A 26,006-nucleotide genomic window follows, 5' to 3' on the forward strand; every position below is an offset into this window, starting at 1 on the left:
GTTGGGTGTGCCACACCTTTTTTCTTTCCCCTTGTTTTTTCAAATTTTCCCAGCAAGTTACAGTGGGGCACCTTGAAAGGATCAAGCTGGTCAGAACACTTCAGAACAGATATGAAGCACAATTCTGTGATCTTCACAGGCAATGACACACTTCTAGGGGTCATCTCTGTCTCTGGTATGGCAACGGAACCTCTCAAGCCGTAACATCTATTTTGAACAAAACAGACCAAGTTCCAGGGAATGAAATTTTTCAGATCTTTACAACAGAAGACAAGCACTTATCTCTTTGCACAACATCCACAAGGTAGATGTGGCAGTCTTAAAACATCTTTATACCCAGTTATAAGTAAGACTATTAATCCTACACCCTAGTTCTGCATACAGGAAGGGACAAGCTCATAGCAGAATAATTTTTTTCGGCAGTGGGAACAACTGCACGATGACTATCTTTCACCCAGTGTGGGATTCCATGAGAGATCACGGATGCTCTGGCAAGCGTTGGGGCATTACTACATGTTTGTGGAAGTCTCTCAGCTTTTATTAATTAGACTCCTGACAAAGCAGTAAAACCCTGTAACAGAAAGCCACACTGCTCATTCCTGAATCATATGAAATCATTCACCATTTTATGTACAAGTTTTGAATTACAATCTTCAACTCCTCATCAGAAAAAATAACAAACCAAAAAGCCTAAAAAAGCATTTTTGGAAGAACTGCATAGTATACAGAAGCATACTTCAATTACAAAATATCTTACAGAACACGACTGTAACAAAAAGCAGAGCCTGTTACCTTTTCTGAGAAGGCGATGCCCAGCCCAAACTAGATGTTTCACCTCCATTATTAGAGGAACAGCTTTAACTGAACAGAGAGCACATGAAAAAAGTTTCTGAACAGTCCAAATAGTTTAACAGAAAAATAAAAGTACATTTGTAAACAACTTTAAAACAAGAGCCTTATGAAAACAATAACAGCTAAGCTGTTAAACTCTTAGACCAAACTGTGTTTTACCCTTATAGGTTTTTTTAACAATAAATAAATTTGTTCATGTGGAAAACCTCAGTGAGAAATCTGGGCAAGTATTTTTAAAATTTCTGGTAAAATTAAGTAAATGACAATATGAAGGCAAAAAGTCAAACTGCAAATTCCCTTTGAAGATTAAAAGTGATAAAACCAAGCTATTGATTGAAGCCAAAAGTGCATGGTAGCACAGCACTTATTTTATAATCTGAGACCCTTTTTAATGTAAACCCTGGAAAATCATAAGCAACTGCTAGAAATTACTTGTGTATTATGTACCATTAATTTATCACTGCATCCACTTTCGTTATTCAAACCTTGCCATAAAGTGATGTTTCGCATACAACACTGATTTACCTTAAGCATATCTCTCTTACTACACAGCAAAAATGTAAAAACTGTCCTGAGAAATGATTTTGTATATGTAATTATCAATGCCTCTGAAGCTGAGCATCAGTATTTATGCTGCTCTACTTAATGCTTCAGCATATGTTAAGTAAGCTGCTGATCACTGAGCGTCTCCATTTTGGTAGATAGACAGATGTATGTGAACAGCGATGCTTTGGATAACTTGTGCTATTCCTAATACTAGAGTTATTTTCTCCCCCAATTACATTTTACTATAAATATGTGTGCCCTTAAGTTGATCCCAATATCAGTTTCAGCTAACTAATGAAATTATCTGCTAAACTTTTGGGAATGAGAACACTTCCTTTATTTAAATAAGATGAGGGAAAGGTTTCTAACTCCCAAAGGTTTGCCAATAGATTTATTTTCAAGGCAGGATGTTCAGTAAGTTGTTTGTCCTCTTTGCTGCTCACAGACAAGCACAACTGTATTAAGGTTTCCATCAAGGAGGCAGAAAGAGAAAGAAAATAGTATGAGGTTTTTCCCCTTATCATATTTCCAAGTTCTGCTCATGGATATGAGCAACTATTCAGTTGAAATAAGTGTATTTCAAATTTCAGATTACTTCTGTTTTATTGATAGGGCTCAGCAGCTAAACTTCAATTTCCTATTTTAGTTTTGCAAACAAGTGTTATTAAAACCCCACGTATAACTGAGAACATCAAGAACTTATGTATGTATGTAAGGAGTAATTTATCACTGTATATAGAACTGGCTCATTTTTGTACCAGTTAAAAGTTAATTCATAATCCAAATAATCAATCTGCAATGTAAACAAGTAATTGTTTTCTCCTATGTAATAATGGTAAATATCAACACTGAGCATTGCATATTCCACTCGAGTTCATTAAATGCAATTCTTCAGTCACAAAGGGAGCAGGCATTCTGTGCGGAACTTCCTTTGAGCTATGTTCAAATGAGTGGAATAACTGAGATTCCTCATGGAGATCTAAGCTATTTCTCTCATTTTCTGAATAGTTTCCATTATTTGCATACTTAACTCCATTTTATAATTTTTTTATTTAAAATAATTTCTCCAAACTCTTCTCTATCTAAAACAAACTTATTTACATTTATGATAAATGCTTTTCACCAAATATGTTTTAAGAAAAAAACTCCTGAAACAAAATCAATAATGGAGCAAACACATAAAGGGAGTAACTATTTCAAGTACTGTATTAATTTTCTTTCTAAATTTCCTTCCACTGATTCTGCAGGGACAAAAGCTTTAAAGGTTTGAAACACGATTTTACATATTGTTGATTGTATCTGTTTTACACAAGGGACCAATTCTGTCCAGTGATCACCTTCCTAACCTTTGGCCAGTATTTAAATGAAACTGCATGTCATTCACCCCAAGAAAGTAAACAAAATACAGCCTTTTACTTCAAATATTTTATGAATGCAAGATTACATGAAATATATTAGTCAAAATGCAGGGCCATCAAGCACTGAACCAAGAATGTTGGCATCAGTTTGCCTACCATTTTGCATGTGGAAAAAATACACTATGTCTACAGGTAAAAGGCATCACTAATGCATCATTAATTACTCTGGTCAGCCAACATCACCTCTGCAGCTTGGCGCATGTTTCAGTTTATTATGAAAATAATCATCATAATAATAGTTTGAGATGAGACACTGGAACAAAACCATTCTTAAACAGGAAAGTCTTTTTTTTTGCTCTTACTGAGGCAACACCAAAAACTAAAAATAAGTTCTCACAATTTAGCAGCCTCCTCAACACTTGTTAGGCTAGCCTTCACACAAGGAGCATGCAAACAGCCACTCTTCATGTTTTAAATTGAGGGCTATTGGTTAATTCAAGTCAATGTCATTTCACCCTATTCAATTAACCTGTTTAACTGGATTTCACCTAGGAAAAAGAAAATTAAATGATGTTAAGTGTAGCAGACATGTACAGATCACACCAGGAAGCTAACACTCATGAGCTGTCATAATAAGGGATAATAATAACAATTAAAAAAAAAAAATCAGTCTTTTCTGTGCATATTTTTCATTTGAAAGGTCCCAGGAAATCATGATGTGCCTGGCCGCTTCTGTTGCTGATTTCTGATGACCTCTAATTGTTTTTTGCATTGCTGATAGTATGTTGAGAGACTTTTGTTTTCATCTAACAGCTTTTTATGTTCTTGTACCAGACGGGATGTGTTTTGCTGGTCTTTTTCATCCTGGTCCAGTTCTGCTATTAGTTCTTGTCTGAAACGAAAAAAATAACAGTCATTGTCATTTATATTCTCTTTTCATTTGTGTGTAGATGACTTCATATGCTTCAAATCAGTATTTGATTATCAATATGAACTCACAGATGGTGATGTTCTGTGCAAAAGAAGTTGACAAAACAATGTTATTCTTTAATGTAGTCTGGGGAAAAATTCCCTTCCAAATCAAATCCACGTTTAAACTTAAAAATAGCTGAGAGACGGAGCCTCAGTCTCTAAAACTGTCCTTCAGATAATGTCTTTCAGATGCAGTTTTACAGGTCACAATAAAATACCAAAGGGGCCACACAAAATTTCATAAATAAATTCAACTCCAATTTTAGGTATCTATATGTACATTTTAAATCTCTAAAAAGGCAACTTCAAATACAAAATTGCAGTAATTTTTGTAACTTTTTAGCGAAGTGCTATTTTCTATCTGGACTTGAACTTATTAAAGCAATGGAAAAGTAGAATCAAGGAAATTATGTCTGTAACTGGCATTTCATACCATTTACCCTGTAAATATTCAACATGTTTTTTTAGCAAGCATTTTAGAGGCCCAAACACACTGATAATCTTGCTATAATTTATTCTGCAAAACTGATGTGGCAGTTTGTTTTACTATTTTGTGATGAGGTGACAAGAAGCCAAGCTGCCAGCAATATTTTTGCAACAAAACAGCAAATGAGAAAGTTAATTAATTGTTGCCATATGGCTTTTAATTACAATTAAAGAAAATTTAGTAATTATATGAGGGTTGAACTAACCACTACCTTAACCAGCATTAAATTAATTCATCACAATGTCTTTTTTAGTTAATGCCTATGGACAATTACATTCTGACTAAGAAAAAAGTTTTGAAGAAATGTGAACACAAACTTCCTAGAAAAAAAAAACAAAAAACCAGGAAGAATCTAAAAGTAGAGAATTAACAGTTTTGAAACAAATATATTTTATATAATTTATTGACCATTGGGGACAACATAAATAGAATCAAAATTAAGATATTAACTCTAGCATCATTATCGCCTCATCAAATCTAAAAATTCTAGTTACACGTGAAAAAATCAAATTTTCACAGAATACAAAGCTCAGAGTGAATATGTGATAAAAATCAATCTTACAATAACATTTTCCTGCTATTCTGTATGCTATTTCTACTGTACAAAAGGTTTACACACACATTTTTCTCATTAGCTAAACCACAAATACCAAGGCAAGATCCCTACTAACAGCTGCCAGTGGCTCAGACACTGGTGGGTCACAACCTGATTATTTGATTCAGTGTGTGACTATGACCTCTGAACTTGCCCCCAGCAACAGAAAACAGAATACAACTTTTTATGATCTTGTTATGAACTCAAATTCTGAATCAGTAGTAATTTTTGACCTAATACAACAATATGTGCAGCTGCTTTACTTATACATGTAAACAATGCAAAAGGAAAGAGTTTATTTCCAGTGCACAAGTGAGCAAGTATTAACAGCATTTAAGCACCAGGTCCTCAAGCCATGGCAGAAAAATATAAGATGAATGTTGGCAATATTGTTATAAATGCAGTGCTTGACAAAAGTCAGATATACAGTTAAAACTAACTGCAAAATGAGCAACATTGACATATTACCCAAAATTCTACAATGCGTTAACTAAACAATTATCTATAAATTACTGCGGAAAATACTTTAAAGCACAGTGTAACAAGTTAAATTCCAAGGTTCTTCAACAGTTCAGGTATTTCATTTGAGATGATACAATCAAACATTACCAGTTTGTAACATACAGAGATTTGCCATGACCTTATGTAGAACTTGTCCAGAAGAAGAGTCTTGATACTGATTAGAACTTTCAATTACCTGCTCTAAATATTTCATCTGTACTGAGCAGCTCAGTTTTTAAGGTTGGAAAACAATTATGCCCTATGAAATTTTACTTCATAAAGCCAGAAATAATGGTCACAGTGACTATTATTTACTTTTTATTATGTATTTTTATTATTATACATAGAATTTGTGCATAGGATACACATAGAAGAACAGAAAAGGTTAAATACATTTCACTTACTTCCTCTGCAACAGCAATGCGATTTCTGTCTGAACTTTCATATATTCTTGTGCCATTTTGCAGTGCTGTTCAAACACAGCCATAGATTCTTTGGAGTTTGGGCATGGTGCAAGAGGCTATAAATAAATCAGACATGTTAAAGACTAATGAACTGATATCTTAGTAAATAGTGTGTTAGAATGTCTCTGCAGTGTATTTATACACTGTCTTTTAAAAACTAGTAAGCCTTTAAAAATAAGTGTTAAGCCGTGCCCTGGAAAATATTACTGCACCGATGTCAAAGTTTACTCAAATGTGAAGTTTTAATCTGACACTTGTCACAAAAATCAAAGCAATGTTTAGTCCCACACACAGAAAATAAAGTGTATACAACAATTTGATTCAGTAAGACTCAAGCAAATAAAGTCTTATTTTGACAGTCAAACTCAGCTTACATATGGTTTTAGGGATCATGTTTCCCAAGGCTTGTTTTTAATAGCTTCATCAAACCTGAGTCAACCAATCTCAGATTACATAATATATTTTTTTAGCCTTGGTTAAAAATTAGACAGAACATAAACCCAGGTAAATATGTGGCACTATATTTTGCACCCCCAAAATCACATGTTAGAATGAAATACAAACTTGAGAATCTAATAAATTGTATATTTATTACCTGTAACTGATGATCTAATGTGAGATATGCCATTGGGATGGAGTTATCTGACCCATTGGTCTCTGTAAAAATACCAAGAAAACTTTAATGTATTTAAAAAGACTTCATTTTATTCTTACAGGACAAAAGCAAGAAGTCTAAGTAATTTCACAATACACAATCTGAATGTGGATAAGCAGATGGAAATAGCAGCGTTCCAATCCCAAGGCTGATGAATCATTTCATTTTTCTGATAGTTAAGAACATCAAAAGTATGGTCTATCACATCAAGAAAAAAAAATATGGTTATCAACCTACATTTCTAGAAGCCATGTAACAGCACACAGATTTGTGTACAGTTTTGTACAGTTTGCGATCATTTCTGTTTTTAAAAATTTGCCATTTCATTCTTGTTTATGAAGGATCAGCCAGCCAGCCCATGCATCTAATGATTTTAAAATTAGAAGCTGTGCAAATCACCTCTGCCAAAATAAAATAAGCACAACCTCCTGCTCAGTTCTGAAACCTGCTCTCAGTGAGGTCTCTAAGTATCTTCCTCACAACATGCTTTAGGACATCTTCTCTGCTCCATATAGATACTTTGTGGGTAACAAGGAACCCAATAATCGGTCTGTCTCCTGGGCATGGGCTGCTCTCTTCTTACACTGCAGTTACTCTGGATTTCTCTAGAGCTTTCATTCCAGATTTAGTATGTTTCTGCATTCTTATCTTTCAGTGGCCCACAATCTGGGGATCACAAGGTTACTGTTAAGCTTTAAGAGACACAGGAGTAAAGACACATGGAGAAACTACTGATTTTACAGCCGCATAATTGCTACTAGAGGATTATATGGAGGAGGGTAGGTGGGAAAAAAAAGGGGCTGCTTACCCATACCCCAAAAGCACCTGCCACAGAGTAGTCGTGGTAGAGAAACTAAGGTGTTGCCCTCAAAGACTATGCTATTTCCAAGAGCAGCTTCAAAAGGAAACAGAAATAAGAGGGTGGGAATGGAGAAAAAGCGGTTAAGTGTATGCTTGTAAGGAAACTGGAGGGTGGTAAAAAAAAAAAAAGGAAAAAGAAAACAACCCTAAAATCAGAGACTTAATCACCACAGTATCTTAAATTCAATCAACATGAGAAGGCCTTCCCTACATTAGACCATTGCCATATATGAATATTGTGACAATGAATTGCAATGCTTCAAAAATACATCAATACATGTAAATGCTTCAGGTGACATTCCCAAGTGTTTCAGCACCGCGTCACAGAACTGCAAACGCTCCTTGATTGACCAGACACAGCTGCATCCTTGTTTTATCACTTTGCTTCATTAAATTAAAAATGTACCATCCTTTACAGACAACCAAAATTATTTCTCTCCTCAGAAATTCAAACAATTCTTTGTACATGGCCTACATAAACCTAGCAAGAAAAAATATTCACACAGCACATTATGTATTTACATGAGTATAAGGCGAGCGATTTCTGTGGGCCAGAAAACAGACTTGACTTTTAGGTCCAGTGCTCTGCTGCATTTAAGACCAAAAAACTTGGGACAAACTTTTGTTGCACTGGCTTATGATTTGCAGTTTTCAGCTCCCAATGAACTTTTGACTGGGAAAGAGCTTGCTTCCAATGTGAGGCAGCAATTCCCATTAGTGCTCACTGCCTAAAACAACTCATGCTGCACAAGAGGGCCCAGGGTGGGCCACAGCAATGGGCAAGGGCTTGGAGAAGTTATGAGTGACGTGGTCAGGCAAAGCAACAAAGGACAGAAAGGAAAAAATAGAGAAGCAAAACACAAGAATGCGCTGTCCTATCACTAACAGAGGGCAAAAAAAAGTACATCTTACATAATCACCTTATATTTGGTAAGATCCAAGTGTGCAAATATACATACATATTTATGTATATATACATATGCTTGTGCAAGAGTCAGTCACAACATGAGTTTCCATGTTGCAGTTGGTTACAGGAAAAGATTCTGATCATCCAGATGAAAAAATCACAAGAAAAAGATTACAGAACCTGAGGTACTGTCAAGTACCATCTTGAGACTAAATTAAGATTCAACATGTACATTTTGGTAACAAAAATGTATTTTTTATTTATATTCTAAAATGGAATATATGGGGATCCATTTTTTTCCTGCATTCCAGTACTGGTTCTTTTGGTAACAGAATGCATTGTGACTTCTAAAATCAAACAGAACTATTCAATTATCTTCATTCTTAATCCTATTTCTTAACAAAAGAACAATAATGCTACAGTAGAAGTATTTACAATGTTTCTACAGACATGTGTTAGTGCATTTAAAACCAGCAATTCACACATCTACATTCTGCATAAGCAAAACTACAACAGTGATGGTAAACAGAAGTAACCCACTCTAGCTGATACTCACCTACATAACATTTAATTCCAGATGTCAGGGCAATGAAATCTTCAAATGAGCATTCAAAATACATATGGACAAGACTAAAATGTTCCAAGATGTCTATTCCTCTAATTCCCCAAAACCATATTATAGTAAAAAATGATTGCTAACAAGATCCTCATTAAGTATTATTATCACTGTGATTTACACTACTTTCTTACAAGCAAAGTGTTTACAAGTTTATGTAATTTAACAATATATAAGTAAGTATTCTTAAAGCATATGTGAAAAATAAGGCAGTAATGTAATTATTGGATTTAAGCAGAACTTAAAAAAATCATGATCTTCATTAATGTCTGAGCACACACCTTATACCACAATCAAATAAGTATTTTAATTTTTTTACAGGCAAAAAAAATTACATAGCAAACAAAGGATTACCTGCATCATCTGGTGTCCATGGATTACGTGTTGGCTTTTCAGAGGTTGGTCCCGAGGTAGTGATCATTCTCACACTAGGACTAGATGATCTACTGCTGTTTCTACTCTCCTGAAATGACAAAATAAAACAAAATGACAAGTTAACAGAAGATATTTTGAGAAGTTAATTAAAAGAAGTTCATTAAAATTTGAAGAAATCTGTACCTATAATCCTCTTTAAAAATACTCTCCCTTCCAAGCTTTTACCCTGAATGTTCTCCTGATGCTTTGGTCAACTTTACATGCATTGCAGGGATAATTTCATCCCCATTTCTTCTTTACTGTGTAAAAGAAATTGATACAATTTGGCTATTCAGCATAGCAAAAAGCAATGCTGAACAATGTGTTCAAGATTTTGATAGAACACCATGACAATCTATCTAGTGATTTTTGCATCATCATTCAATGAAATCTAGCAGCTCTGTAACATAAAGAGGAAATAAAGTTTGTTTCCAGTGTTTAATCAATGAATGGAACTACATTCAATAAATGGAATACAGCTTAGTAGTTGCACTAGACTACCATGTATTAATCGACAGTTTTCTTCTGGTTCTTTTGTTAACTCAGAGGTTATGTGATTAATCTTCAGAAAACGTGAAAAAAGAGCCTAATCAAATAGGATCAGTCAACTGAAGCACATCAGTCAGAAAAGGAGTACATTCTCCCTCATGAAACAAATTAAGGACTAAACCAAAATTCTGAAGGTTGTTTTGTCATGTACTCTTTGACTCCTCCAATCTTTTTGTTTACCAAAGCAGAAAAACATAATACAGATTTCATTATTCTGCTAAGCTGCTTTTTCAGAAATGTTATTTACAATATATATGTTTCTATTTCACATACCTCCTCAGTGACATTAAATTAACACAGTAAAGGATTTAAGACTATAAGCCTCAGCAAGTTTCTCAGAAAAAAATGTAATAAAAGGAAAGATGCTATTAAAATACAACTATTTTCAAGATGGTGTATTTATCATGAAATGATTCATTAAATGACTCAATTTTTCAAAATGAGCACTCAAATATGCATTAAATGGAAACTATATTTCTTTATTACTTTATTTCTGAATATCCTACTTCAATTTAAGTTTTAAAATTCAAGATTCCGGCCCAGTAACTATCCAAAGAATAGTAGGATTATACACATTGAAACATCCATTATTTCAAATGCATAGTCTTTCTTCTGTGATGTTTATTAAGCATTTTGTGTTTTATGTTAATATCTAGAAACAAGACAAATTGTAGAAATGATCTGATGGATATTATCATTATGATGGCATCAGAAATATTGAAAAATATTTTGTGTTGGAATCTTTGTTGACATTAAGTAAAGTTTAAGTTGATGAGCTTACTGTTAGTGTCCTCAGATATGAATGATAAATATACCCTGCTGATGTAAAAGACCAGAAGATAGAGAAAGCAACTGTTACAGAACAAAAGTCCTTTAAGCAAAAAGAGATTTGTTGAGTATCTATAGTGGATAGTGAAGGGCACCTGAGAAATACTCTTAATTATGGTATCTTCTCAGTGCTTTACCAGATTGGTTTGGTCCGCCAACCAAAAACACATTTCCTTGGTATCTTTACTTACATGAAATTCAGTAGATATAGAAATGAAGGAATCACATCTGAAGCATATCTAAAAAGCACTATGAAGCTGAAGGGAAGTTTCCCAAACTGAACACTGGTTATAGTGTTTGAATGTGTGTTGAGTGACATGCTTTAGGCTGCCTGCACAGCAGCCCCTCTGAAAGTAAAGTGTCTGGACTTTAGCAACGAATTTCTGCTACCTCTTCATCCTTGCCTCCTCCAGACTTGCTAGCAGGTTACTCAAATCATTGCCAGGTGGTCAAACCCACATGGCATTCTTAGCTTCCATTTCTCAGAGACTTACAGTCTTGAAAAGCTGACAAGCTCTGAGTAATAATCCTCCCTGAAGTTCAAATTAAACAGGCAACACAATTTAAATAAATCATCATTACTAGTCTTGTTTCCTCATCTCATGTCTGAATTTTATCTTGCTATGAAAGGGGAGAAAAAAACCTGAATGTGCATCTATGACAAATTTCACAATCTCACGGACAGAATGATTCATCTGTGTAATATCAGATCCCCAAATTATCCCACTTAGCTTGCATGCATGTGGGCATATACATTCTGACCTTCTTCTCAACTGTTCATATCAGTACATGGCTTTCTTTAAGATAGTATTTTTTTTTACTTCAAAGCAAGCTTCAAAAGTTATGAAGCCCCAGCAGGCCCAGTTATGATATCCCCTCTCCCACAAAATCCAACAATCCCAAAAAAATCCCAAAATAAAACAACCAAACCAATAAAAGATACACAGGTAAGGTGATAGATACCATACTGAAAATCAGATCACAACCTGCAAATCCTGGGTCATTATGCCAGATATGTTTCTCAGTATCCATATAAAATATTAAATTTTGTAAAGATTGCATGCAGTATAAATAGCAATTTGCTGTCTTCCTTCAAATCCCCAAAAATATTAGTAGCTGCAGTTAAGAGACTGCACATGTTTCTATGTTGCAAAGGTGTTTAGGCAAGAGCAATAGCACTAGACAGATGACACACTAACATGTTCTGAAGTGCATGTACAGGGGAATAGGCAGAAGAAACAATTCTGTTCCCAAAAAAAAAAGAGAAATCACTAGAGCAATCACAGTATATGGACAGAAATAAATGAAAATGTAGCATTTGATTTTAGAAGGGACAGTTGCATCAGTGCTGTTCATGTCACTTGAGTAAGGATCAGTCTAAGGTCATGAAGTATTAAAATCTGTGAAAATTCAGACCTGAACACGTGTTCTCAACACCAAATCACTCTAACAGCTGATCCAAAGATGGAAAACTCTTGACCTAGCAAATTTCCTATCTAAACTGTTGATGCTGAGTAGTAAAACCCTCCACAAAGCACTATTACTGTCTGCTGCTGAGAACATCAGTAAGAACAACACTGTTAAAAACCTTAAGTGTCTCAAGAACATTAACATAGTAATCATCAGCCATACAAGGCACACAAAAAAATCTTCCAAGAGCACACAGACATAAAATAGACATACAATCATAAAAATTACAAGATGGTCAAATAAAAACAGACAAACAGGTACACAGAACCAAGAGTCTGGGACTATCCTTTTCAGGTAAGCACCCAAACTTTGGTATATGTATGATTATATATATATATATATATAAAAATTAATTAATATTATATATACATATATTTGATTATTTATATACAAGCCTGGTGTTTTCTTTCACCTTAAGAAAAATTCCATTCTCTATTAGAAAAACCTTTCTATTTAAAAACCAGTAGTAGTAATAGAACATTTTCTATTGACACAACAGCAATTGTCAGGAAAAATACATTCAATAAAAATACTTCTGATGAGTTTTACTGTGTCAAATAATTAAAAGCCAGAGAAGAGGCACCGTGGCAATCCTTCAATTTTGAGTGGGATAGGGCCTTTCATGGCCTGGGTGAGGGAGCAGAGGGGCCATGACTGCTTGGTGAAGAAGGCTGTGCCGCAGAGTGGGTGTAAGGGAGAATGGAATGCGGGGAAGAAGGATGTGTGCAATGAAGGAAGGGAGGGGGAAGGGGATTTTCACATTAGAAGAGATACCCTAGATATGGTATAGTGCATATGGGGAGATTGGATAAACTGACCAGAGCTATGCCACTCAGATGTTTTTTCTGCTTTGGCTTGTAGATTGCTTATATGGGTAGCAGTTCAAAATTTTAATAAAAAATCAAGGCACTGAGGTCCAGATGTATAGAAACCCATAAAGATAAATCTCAAGTCTTTAGCCATAATTATGTTGTGCTCTGTTTCTTCATTGTTTTCCAGTTTGTTTTTTTTTTAATATACGAGCATGTGTACATCAAAACTTAGAATTAGTTTCAGCAGACTCTTCTATCTCTCCTCACATCAAAAAGGGTATAAAAATTCAATATTTGTTTATATGGACAGTGAAAAGGTATCTTTGAAACTGCATTTTTCATGCGTGTTAAAATATTATGTTTTCCGGATTTTACCATGTTTCCAAAGAAACTGCAGGATAGCAACAGATAATTGTAATTCTTCCACTTACATTTCCAATATGTGCACTATCAGAAGCAAGAAAGTAAAATATTACACTGGTACTTCTATAGACCCACAGGTGATATTGGTGACAAACAATAGAACAAAATTTCTGTATCCTTCTGTTCAGAAGGACAATTTAGCTAGAACATGCATAAAAGCAGTAGAACACCTTTCAAAGAAAGATTATTATAATAGTTATTAAGATATGAAGCAAATGACGAAAATCTGAAATATCAACTATTCATTAAAATGAACAGAATGAAAACTTTTAAATAAAAAAGCTATAATTAAATATATTCATACATCAATCAGCTCAATTTGGGGTAACTGATGTATTGTCACTTAATTTTTTCCCCCAAGTCTTGCATAATTTTAATTTTACAATTGAATGAATAGGCTAAATTAGTTCCTAAATTTTGCAGATTAATTTCTTTCTAACAAACCTGTCTTCTCTGAAGATATTAAAATATATCACGTAGACTTGTTATTTTCTAGTAGATGTACACAGTAAATTTACTAATACCTCCAGGATTTATGAGGTTTCTGTGGCTATCATACTCCATGGAATTAAAGAAAAATCAAAGGTAATCTTCCTGATAATTACACACCCCAAGAATTAACACCCATTTTAGATTATTGCAGTAGGCTGTGTATTAAGGAAACCTGATTAACCTGATCAATATGCTAAGCACCAATATCCCACACTCAAATAATAGTAGGGATCTCAAAATTGCCAACTCACACTAAAGACCCAGTAGCCTCTGTGAATTGTTGAAGCAATTAAAAACACAAAATAAACATATCTGAATGAAGCATCAGCTATATTTTTCTCATTTAATACTGAAATGAAACTAGGACCACGTTATGTAGCATACCACTGTCTCTGTTACCATGGCATTTACAATACTAGACAAATAGCAATGTTATTATAAAATATCTTTTTGAAACAGTATTTTTTAAAACAAAACTTTCTGACAACACCCTACTGTAAACCTTTCACAAGAAACAGAGAGATATCTCTATAATTTACTATTCAGGAATCAGAGACTGATAATAAATAACATTCACTATAGTGATGCATATGCTTTTTATTTTCATGCAGAAAGTGAGTCTATATATAACTGTTTTACACAATAAGTAGTAATTACAATAGTTTTCTACATACAGAAAGATGAAAAGGCTTTCCTGTGTAACAGGTGCCCTCAGCCAAATTAACCAGTACACAAAAAACCATGTGTACATAAAAGTGATAAATACTGCATAAGCTATACAGAAAATGCTTCTCATGTAGAGTTCATTCATAGTTACCCTCATGGAATCTCATTTCAATGCAATACAAAGAACACTACAGTCTGCCAAGCTTCCACATAATTTCTAAGAAAGCATCAAAGGTGAAGATTTCCAGATCGGTTCCCCAGTACAGATTTGGTGCTGACTTTACTGAAAGGCAAAGAAGAGATGAGAAGGACATTACCTGACTGGACTCTGTTCCAGCAACACTAAGATCTTGAATGGATCTGCGCCTCTGCTGTCCGTTTCCTGCTGGGAAAAAAAAAACAAAACAAAAACAAACCAGTGAAATATCTTCAGAACAAAATAAGAAGGGTGCGACTGTTGCAGAGGAGCTTGGAATTTGTACAAATCCACAGAGACAAAGTGAGAGAGGGGGAGAGACAGCTGCAGAATTTTAACTCAAAACATGCTGGCCTGTCAACAAAAAGTATACCCTAATACAATAACCCCTCCTACCACATGAATAGCTGCTGCACTCTACTCCACCATCTTCTGTCACATGTATTTGGTCAGGCTTAGTACTTGGGGCAGGAGCTGATGACGACATCTATTTCAAGTGCGTTACGTTATGGGGATTTCTAAAAGCTAAACCACAAAGATAACAGGCTGCCAGCTTTAACCTGTTGCTCTTTGGCTTGCTCAAGGAACACAGCAAGGACTTCTGCCTGTGTGACGCTCCCCTCAAGAAAAGCAAGAAGCGAAAGCGCTTCCTTCTGGTCTCCTGTCTGCTTCAGGGGAACGAAACTATGTCCTGTTCTCATGCTCTGAGAAGTGTGAAAAGGGGACCGTTCAGCTAAATCATATCTCACCGTCAACCTACAAAGCACAATGCTGTAATCTTTTCCTCTTCTCCTTCCACCTGTTCGCAATTATCCACCAGTGACAGCTACATAAAACAGTTTAAATTTTAGCACTGACAAGCAATCAAAGGCATTTTCAGGAAACAAAATCTCCTTAAAAATAAAAGGAGATTATGCAACAGAATCTCCCTGACTACTTTGATTTTTATTACAGTGATTGTTTATATTATCTCTTGAGAGCAGGTCAGCTGTCCAAAAGGAAACACCAAAATGTCCTGAGTAACAGCTGACAATGCTCAAAATTCTTGCTCTTAGCTCTGCATTACGTAACTCTGCTACTGGAGGGGAGCATCTGAAACATGTACTGCAGCCATGGCAGCCCCTCGCCCAGCAGCCCCACACTCAGCCACCAACACAGCTCACTCAAAGCCCTGCAAAAGGCATCACATTGCTGACCTTTTAGATACTTCTCATTCAGCATAATTCCCACGACTCCAAGGCTATTCTGACATGTGCTTTGAATTACAACAGTTACTACAAAAATGTAAGACTATTTAATATTGATTGATATATTTAATAAGCCTTTAAGATTTTAAATATATATATTATTACATGTAGGAACACACTACCACAAAACAGCAATATGAAATGCTTATAGTCACTTTATCAATTTGTCATGTTCTAAAATTTATAGAAGGTGCTTTAAGAAACAAGCATATAAAAGTCAAGCAGGATTCTAAAACAGGAATATAGCTTTTGCTCTGACTACAAATCTATTTCAATTGCAACTGTTCTGTGGTCTTGGTATTTTGCTTCTGAAATTCAGGGAAAGTACATACTTACCTAAGCAACAACAGCTAAATTTGTTTAATACTTGCACATGGGGATCTTGTGAATTACAAATCTATGTCAAAATGTCTGAACCTCTTCATTTGCAGTAAACTTTTTCTCTATGTAATTGTTTTAACAAACAAGATTATACATTTAATAGAATTCTGTGCTGTGGATACTTCATCTGGCTGCCACAGCTCATCTCAATATTCAACATATGTGCAATCCACCCACGACTGATACAAAATTATGTGCACATTTCATTCAACAACATTGTTATAAAATTAGCTCAGCTGAAATAGGCTTGCAAAAATATCTGAAATTCTCATTTCGGATTAGCAACATTTGTGAATTTAAAGAACCCAGCACATGTGTTGCTGAAATATTAGAACATGGCTGCCAAAATGTTAAAATAATCAGGGTGGGGTGCAAGAAAGAAAAGAAAATGCCTTGCGGGAAGTGAAGGGGTGATGGGGAAAGAGGGGCCAAAACTGCTGTTGTAAAAAATGAACACCTTTAAATGAAATATCTTCAAGTTAGTAGCATGAGGGAAGAGCAAGCTCAACTAGGCAATGCCATTTTAATTAGTATAATACTGCAGACATCTGGCAAATAGCTTCAACAAGGCAGAAACAGACTACGAATCAACAAATACTTATTGCTCCAGATTCAAAACAAATTTCAATTGAAAAATATGCTATATAACACAAGAAAAAAAGATTTATTTGAAAAGATTATGGGCACTTCTTTATGTTTTCCTCTCTCAGTTTTAATCTTGTTCTTACCTCTATATGCATTTAAAAATATTTTTTCCTCATTATAAAACTAAGAGATTTGTACACAGACAGAAGTTAATCCACAGTAACTTGATGCACAGTGTCAGGCTTTTGGTGGTTTACAGGATTTTAAGATTAAAAAGCAAATGTCACCAATGTACTTCATGGCTTCAGAACAACCCATTTCACATACTGTTGTTTATTTTCTAAAATTAAATTCTAAAGGAACAGGAAACTTCCATCACGTCCTGCCTCACATACTCTAGGTAAAAATAAATTGTACAACTTATTAAGCTTTTGAACACCACTCCCACCCAGTCGCCAAATATCCAGACCAGCTATGACCTCTTCTCCCTGCCCTTTAGCAGATACTTGCATCTCCTTTTACACTTTCTTATTTACTCACAGTCTTCTCTCTTCCTTACACACCTACAAGGCTCAAGCCTCTCTCACAGTGCAGGATGATTAGTGACTGCAACAGCGCTATAAGACATTCTGAAGATGTTAAAACACTGATCTGAATTCCAGAAGAATTAAGTGATCTGGGAAGACAAGGGTGAGATTTCTGGCATACATTGATTTTAAAAGGAGACAGAAAAACTACAGACCTGCAGTATCCATAATTCCTATCCACCTTGTAAAGACCCTCTACAAAGTGTGTCTATATTCAGTAATCATTTATGCAGTGTCAATGCTATAAAAATTGTAACGCTGTGGCACAGTTTCAGATGACAAAATTACAAAGCCAAATGCAGACATGCTAAATGCACGAGATGTCTAACATTGCCAGTGAAGAGAAGGCTGCACTTGTAGGTATATTTGCTAGATGCTGCTTGAATGGTTTCTACCAAAAAAGTATACAAACTTCAGAATTCAGAGTTTTTTTTGTTTCTTTAAACATAAAGATACTTAAAACTTTTGTACTTACTAGAGTTTTCAGTTTTTATATATAATATGTATATAAAAACAAAGTTGGTGCTTATAACCTGTACTATACATACTGCATATGGAAAAAAAGAACTGATACATCACTAGGCTATCTGGTTACAGGATACCACCACTGCAAACTCATTTGCTAAGTTGTTACACAGTGGAGGAATTTTTTGACCCATTTTTCAGTTTTTAAGTTTTGTAAGCTATTAACACAAAATACCATCTTAAATGAACAAATAGCTCTCTTCACCCTTATAGTACTTACTTAGAAAGAAGAGCAAATATATTCTAAAAACTTCCCGTTCTGACAATATTTTACCTTTATTGATAAAGTATGTATTTTACGACCTTGGAAGCATAATCAGTTCATGGACGAAATGTAGTTGAGGCAACACATTACGAAAACCCCCAATGATAGCAGATGTAGTACTCATACTTCCAAAATAGCCCTGCCCAAAGCAGCTGACTCATGGTAACATGCCTGCCTGGTGCTTCCCCTCTCTGGGCAGCAGCTGCTCTACCATGTGCTCAGCACAACTCCAGGCAGCAGCAAGACCAGCACTTGTGCGGCTCCAAGGACAGGGATGAGCTGCTTGCCCCACCGAGGGACGTGCCCAGGGAAGTCCGGAGGAGCTGGGTCTGTGGCAGAAGTAGCATGGAACATAACTGGGTGGGATTTAGGTGGTGGTGACAGTCTGGGGGTTTTGGAAGCTCAGGGGTCTAGAAAGTGAGAAGTGTTTTCAGAGGCCAGAACTGAGAGCCTTGTGCTGAAAGAGTAAAGAATAGAAAGAAGTGAGAAATATACAGATGAATATAATTAGTTTACTGGGCAGATGATCATGTTCTGTCATGTAATGATTAATCTCATTTTTTTCTGGCTTTGGGCTTATTACTGGAAAACTGTTCTGACAACCGGAAAACTTTCAATATAAAGTCCAGATTTATTTGCAGACAACTTACATCTTTTTTCTGTCATGCCAATTCTGTCTTTTAGCTTAAATAGTTATCTCTTCCTAGTTTTTAGCAGCAGATTGATCTGTAGAAAATAATTATTCATTCTCAGATTTCACTTTGTGGGCTAAAAAAAGCCATGCTTTCAGATTTGTTTTTATACTCTCTATACCCCTCTTATCCTAGTAACTCTTCTTCATATTATTTGAGTGCATGTATGCTTCTTTTATATAGCTGACCAGAACAGTATGCTCAGAACAGTATTCCTGATTCAAATTCAGCAAGGGCCAGTAACAGTGTCAGTGCTTCTTTATCTTTCCTAGAAATTAACCTTAAGATTTCACAGTTTGTCACATTTACATTAGATTCATGGCTCATACTACCTGAGATTAACCTGCATGCATGTACTATGATTCTATGTCATCTGATTAATATAAATTGTTGCTAGTGCATGACCCTGGATTTTAACCCTTTTTCTAGTCAGTCACATCAAAATTCTCTCTACATGATAGTCTATTCCTCCTCTTAATGAATAGTTGCTTCTGATAAAGCATTAACTCAAACTCATTTCACTTAAATACCTTAGGAGTAAATTTTGAGAAAACTCATTAATATGCTTGTTCCAACCCTATACATTTTTTTTTTTTTATTTCTACAGGTTTCTATTTCTTTCATATGTCTTCCAAATTGTCTTGAAATTCTCATCCTGTCAAGTTCAATTAAGACAGACCAGGTGAAGAATTTTTAATGGCTGTCTCTGCCTAACTAAGAAACCAATAGACTGGTACAGTACAATCTGTTTTGTGAAAATAGTATGATATTTTATTTCACTGACTTTTTCATTATTGCCTAAAAGTTTCAAGGTTTCTTGGAAGCTTCAATGTTGTTATGGACAGACAGTTTATAGAGACAAGAGGCACTCATTAGCTTCTAGAGCTTATTTACCAGGCTCTCATAATGAGTTAACACTGAAACTGGACAGATGTCTTCACTTTCGCTTTCCTTGCTTTCTCAGGACTTCATTTATGTCAGTGCAGGCCAGGATTGCTTGAAAGTTACAGTGGAAAGCTATTCTAGTAAACTTTTTTGACAATTTGTTAGCCTCAATGCCAAAGAGGTTTTATTTTTTATGGGTGCTATTGCTCTTTGGAACCTACTTTCTCATATTCTCTATTTTTACTGTAACTATAAATAAAGTTATTTGAAAGAAACATTTGTATAAAAATATCTTTTGCATTCAACTTTTTAATACCTAACAATATCAAGATTTACAAGGAAACATCCTCAGATGACAGAAATTTAGAATAGGAGGGACACAGTTTTTAGTGGATTCCTAGATACTATCACTTGCATTTCCTGATTTTCTGCTCCTGATGTATCATTCTGATGTGACTTGCCTGCTGTAAATGGTATGCCTATCAGAGTTTGGGATTGATTATACTTATTTTTAGGCTTTGAGAATTATGAAATTAAAGAAAGAAAAATGGTATTCTACTACCTTAAAAAGAACCTTGGGATACATGAGAATTATTCATTAAAGTCTCAAATTATATTCCCATCCATAGTGCCTGATTAATTTTTTTCCTAGCAAAAGCCTCTCCTAGTAATTTTAGTTTGCATTAACTTAAACACAACAGCAATACCTCATGCACACGCATTTTAGCCCTAGAAAAGTGTATTCAAATATAAGAATTACACAAAGTGTTAATGATTTAATCACAAGTATCACATGGATTTAAAGTTCTGTACATCATTTATCTTAGTTTTTTGTTCTATTATTATTTGATTAAAAATGGGAGCCTAAACACTACGAAGATCAGGGTAAAACAATTACATAGACAGGAATTTTTTAACTTAGTTCCATTGTCACCAAATGAAGTGCTCTAATACAAGACTGCATGTATAATTTTCCTCTGTAAGAAGATTCTGAACATCAAGATCGTAAGGAAAAAGTCCTTTATCGGTAGAAGCAAATTTGAAGATTGAACACTTTACCGATAAAAGTTTGTAATAAAATATCATGCTCCTCTTTACTCAAACATTATGAAAAAATTAGTGGGATAATTTCTGGGCCAGTCCTAAAGTAACTGGAGCAAGAAGTATTTTAGCAGTCTGATCATTATTCCGGCATCTTAACCAATTGACCCGTTCACCTGGTCTGCGATACCTGGTATGATGATCTCAGGGACATCCAGAATGTTGCCAAATGAAGCAGTTTTACGATGGCCTCGTTTAGGCTTGGAATAGGCTGAAAAAATACACATATACAATACACATGCAAAACACTAAAATGGCAAGAGCAAAATTATTAAATTTCTAATACTGCATTGTTCATATACTTGGTTAAACTAGAGTTCATGCAAAAATGTGTCATGCAGAATAAACTGCATTGCCTTCCACTCATGCTTACACAACGTAAAGCAACTGTTAAAAAGCAAAAAATGCAGAACTAGCCGTCATTACAACACAGTGTAATTAGTCATAGTTAGCAACACAAAAGTCAAACACAGAAAGCAGCATGGCAACACAGAAGGGAAAACCAAATGTAATTATCCAAACAGAAAACAAATTAAATTATTTCAATTCACCTATACATTCAGAAAAAAAACTTGACTGCCTGAACTTAACTAACATTTTCTCTTTAGTGTTAGGTACAAACTATTTTATTAAAAAGTCTAATAACTAGGTATTTCTGCTTCTTTAAATCGTCTCCTTTCAAAGCAAATCTCATCTATCTCTGAAAAAATATTAACTTTGACTACATTTGACAATAATTTCTGCCAGTTACTCATTTGTCCTACCAGTGAAGATTTTTCATTTTGAAAACTGGATATAACTACCAGCTTTTTAATTTTTGAATAATGTTCAATAAGCATTATACACTTTGAAATAAAACCTAATCATACTTTTTTTTTTTTTTTTACCTCTTCTGTAGTTTAAGATAAATAGTTCCTATTTAGAGAAAAATCTGAATGCATCCCCCAAAGGTAGAACATTGTAGCATACTCATCTCAGTAAGTAATGGCGATGTGCATTACATGATTTACTCTTACAATTAATCTAGAGGATGATGGAACAAGATTAAATAATTTTCAACTTGATTTAACAACAGCTCAATCCTCACCCAGCCATGCAATTTTTTTTCAGGTTCACAGCATATTATTTCTGTCACACAGTTAACAAGATTTAAAAAAGAAACCAATACAGTGCTGTTTCACCTCTTTTTGAAAAGTTATGGTCAGATGTGTTTGACCTCATTTCCCACAGTCCACTACTGTATGAAGTGATTGCACAAAAAAATATCCAAAGAACCCCAAGACAAAAATAGTATGTTCAATATGTACTTTCATTTCAAGAAAAAGAAACACTACAGTCATAATAAAAAGCCACCAAAAAGCCCTTAGATTATTCTGAATAGTAATTATTATTTCAGAGCAATGTACTTAAAGAAGACAAACAAAGAAAATTAAAAACTCATACAAAGGAGGGCCAGGTTATCTCTGATAATGTCAAAATGTTACATTAAGAATGTCAGTGACCAAAGTGAGTCCTGACATGTTTTAAAATAAAACCAGCACAGGGTTATTACCAGGTAAGTACACAGCTGCCTTCTGTGTTAAGAAACCTTTATAGATATTCAGGGTGAGATGTGCTACACTGTCATCCAGTCAAAGACTGACAATAGAAAAGACAGATTTTGGAATAAGGCTTTAAAATAAAAACATTAAGGTAAAAAGAATTTAGGGCAAGATAAATATTATTTCAGTACCTCAGTATTTAATAAAAAAAAAGCTCCTGGAGTAATCATGACACAATGAAGAACAAAAATGAAATAGCCATGGTGCACAAGAAAGCCAGAATTTTGAAGTGTAATTCCTTATTAATTGCAGTTACTCCACTACTCTAATTTTAATATTGGTATAAAAATAATCAAACAGCTAAATAACCCTGAACTAACCAAAGTAATTTTGTTTAATTATTTAAATCTGTGGTTATATACCATAGCACAAAAAACTTTCACATATGGAACTTAAAACCTGAAGTTTATATATATTAACAAACAGTATCTTTGATGAAGAAAAGAGACAGGAAAGTGTTTGCCAAGTGTACACATTTTTATTAATTCACTCTTCTGGAATGAATAATGATTGCTTTCACCATAAAATCATGTATTTATACTTACAGATAACGTCTAATTCTCTCAAAGATTTAAGGTTTCGATATGACAGTTTATATCTGAAGGAAACCTGGCAAAACACCTGTAGCTTTTTTTTGAACAACAGACAATGCTTTCCTAACCTGGTGAATAAATCTAATTATGCTTCTTATTCTGAAATCTGTCACAGTGGATTTTTAAACTTATTTGGGAACATGAACTTCAAACCTACCTTTTAATTTCAAAAGTATTATAGACACAACTCTGAAGAAAATGTTATTATATAAATATTTACGCTAGCCGAGATGTAATACCACTATTCCAGCTAAAAAGGAGAAAGTTGTGCATTTGGAATAGGACCGATATTTAGAAGTCTTATAATGCCTTTTTAAAAAAGGTAGAAGTCTAATTCAACCAAATCTCTAAAACCTTTAATATACTCAAAGTACTCAGTCTTGCTAAGTGAATAACCACAAATAAAGCCATTTCCCCCACAATTAATAAAGGACAATCAAGACTACAGGAAAAGCTTAAGACTATGCATGTTTTACATTTTCCTTCCTCCTTTATTTCTTTCCAGTTCTTTAGTCTACTCCCCAAACATCATTAAATTTTACCTGTGATGGAAGCTATTCTTGCTTCTATTTCAGACATGTCAGCACTCATCCTTTTGGCTTCTCCGGAAACAAGGGCTGATGGTGGTCGTGCGCGAACATCTGACAAGCTCTCAACACTGCTCCCACGAGATGGGGGCAAACTCAAACGGCCAGGGTCACCCTGTTTAATAGTCACATTTTGTGAACAGGAGATTCTGCACAAGCCCCTCAGTATTATGCACCAGTATGTTTCTACAATATGCATTTTCAAAGGAACAATTTATAACACAATAAATGCCAATAATTTAACTATTATTGGTATACACAAATAAAATATATGCAGCTTTGAAAATAATCTAACTTTGCACAGATAAAACATCAGCAGAATTAGACCAATATTTTCATAAAAGAATCTTTGTATTTTTGCATTCTAATTGAAATCAACCAAGGTATTTTCAAAATTTACCTAAAAGTTTAATCCCTTCATGTCATAATAGTATTTTGGTTATAAATTAAGACAGCAATTTTCAAACATACTTTTTAAATCTAATAAATCCTTTTAACTACAATGAACTATTTTTCACATTTCACTGGAGATCTTATTAAAGCCTTCCAGTTTACCTTTTTGGAATCATACAACATTTTTCTGTCCCTTTTCTTCTGTATTCTTCTCCTATAACTAACTGGATCCAATTTTGCACTATTTTGAATGAGGACACATGCTTCAGAGCAGACATAACACTTATATCTACCCATGTCCATTTTGTTACTATGGTTCAAAATTGCACACGTTAGCGTACCGGCTGCTTGGCTGTATTTTTGATTTGCTGAGCCAATTTTGATTCTAAACGTTTAATAGTGTCATTGGTAGAAGCTCCTTGGAAGTCACTTGGCTCCATGTTAGCATCGCTCTTGTTACTTGTGTTTGTAGAAGTGATGTCCATGAATGAACCTAGAAACCAGTAACAAGGAAAAAAGCATTTGAGAATGTCCTCTAAAAATACTGAAGCGCATCTCTCCACAGCAAAGCTCTCAGATGTCTAACTTGCCTTTAAAGCAACACTTTTGAACACTTTTAATGAAAGACAAGTAGCAAGACTGCTACAGATCAGTTAGCATAAAAAGCAAGAGGAGTGAAAAAACAGTATGCATCTAAATACTATGTTAACACTCTGAAGTCAATCTTTATCTCTCTTTGAAATTGTTAGGGTAGCTGTTATATTAACAACACAACAGCAACCTCATACACAATTAATGACAAAGACCATCATTAACCACAGTGCAGCATAAATACTTGAACACTATCAGCCAACAACTATTCATATTTTGAAACAATAAATTCACTTAAAATCATGTGCTGAGAAGTAGAGAAAAACTAGTAAAGTCAGAGAAATGCTAAAGCTGCAAATATTTTTTTTTAACATAAAGGTCACTAAGCTGCAAAGTAGCCAGTGAAGCTTTATCCAAATTAGCAGCAATTTCTTTGGTGACAGAAAACAATTCAACCAAGCAACGGAAGCTGAAAACATGTAAAATTAGAAACTACTTAAGTGGAAAAAAACGTACTCTAAACAATGAGGAAAATAAATGCCCTTTTTCTATTATTATTAAAAGGATTTCTTTGAGGGCAAAACTACCTGAAAGTCTTGCCCATATTTTGTTCCATCCATCTTTCTAGTGATTTTTCTTGCACTTATTTTAAATTACTGTATTTATTGCAACTCATAATAAAACAAATGCAAGTTTAAATTGTGGAGACTGCCACAGGTGCAGCTTTCAAGAATAGCAAAAAATTTTAAATTGACAACTCCTAAACTTTACATATAAGTAACAGGGTGTCAATTGATAGCAAAAGTCATGGGGAAAAGTGGAGACATTAAACCTGGGCATTTGGAAACAGTTCTTATTATAAGCTTTTTCTTCATTACAAGTACACTTCAGCAAAACCACTTGACTGAGAACACTAAATATGATGTAGTATGAGGTATTAACAAAATAAATGGGGTCTGCTGATGCTTAAGATTTTGGCAGTCTTTTCCATTTTGAGTTCAAAATCAATGTAAGAACATGCTTTATAATCTATCTGCATCATTTCATGTTGCTGCTCTTTTTCTCTAACTTATACAAATGTACCTGTGCTAGTGGCAGAATTGCTTTGGCCTTCATCTGAATACTGGCAAGGATACTGCAGAGGTTCATCAGCTCCTGGAAAGTACTGTGAAAAAACAGTAATTATTTAATAGAAAAAGTAATTAACAATTGTTTAAAATTATTTAAATAGTACCTAATAATTCATGACTGTAAATTATATATTACATTTATAATGATTTATTTAGAAAATAAATGAATGCAATTAAAA

General features: G+C 34.4%; 1 protein-coding gene across 14 annotated transcripts in view; it reads right to left on the reverse strand.

The window, feature by feature from the left end:
• Positions 1-516: 516 nt before the first annotated feature.
• Positions 517-26,006, reverse strand: part of MAP3K7 (mitogen-activated protein kinase kinase kinase 7) — a 47,101-nt gene continuing 21,611 nt past the window's right edge. The window contains exons 9-19 of one of the 14 annotated variants that reach the window (XM_072926656.1): positions 25,781-25,862; positions 24,448-24,599; positions 23,669-23,828; positions 21,306-21,344; positions 21,063-21,143; positions 14,786-14,850; positions 9,169-9,277; positions 7,239-7,325; positions 6,371-6,432; positions 5,716-5,831; positions 517-3,648 (exon numbers count right to left, since the gene is read on the reverse strand). In XM_072926656.1, the coding sequence (XP_072782757.1) occupies positions 3,468-3,648; positions 5,716-5,831; positions 6,371-6,432; positions 7,239-7,325; positions 9,169-9,277; positions 14,786-14,850; positions 21,063-21,143; positions 21,306-21,344; positions 23,669-23,828; positions 24,448-24,599; positions 25,781-25,862 (1,134 nt within the window). In that variant the 3' untranslated portion in view covers positions 517-3,467. Of the gene's footprint in view, positions 3,649-5,715; positions 5,832-6,370; positions 6,433-7,238; positions 7,326-9,168; positions 9,278-14,785; positions 14,854-15,060; positions 16,761-21,062; positions 21,144-21,305; positions 21,345-23,668; positions 23,829-24,447; positions 24,600-25,780; positions 25,863-26,006 lie in introns of those variants that run through there. The other 13 variants (XM_072926655.1, XM_030267597.4, XM_030267596.4 and 10 more) reach the window with 13 other exon arrangements.

Source organism: Taeniopygia guttata, chromosome 3, assembly GCF_048771995.1.
Source record: "Taeniopygia guttata chromosome 3, bTaeGut7.mat, whole genome shotgun sequence".
NCBI classification, from domain to species: Eukaryota; Metazoa; Chordata; class Aves; order Passeriformes; family Estrildidae; genus Taeniopygia; species Taeniopygia guttata.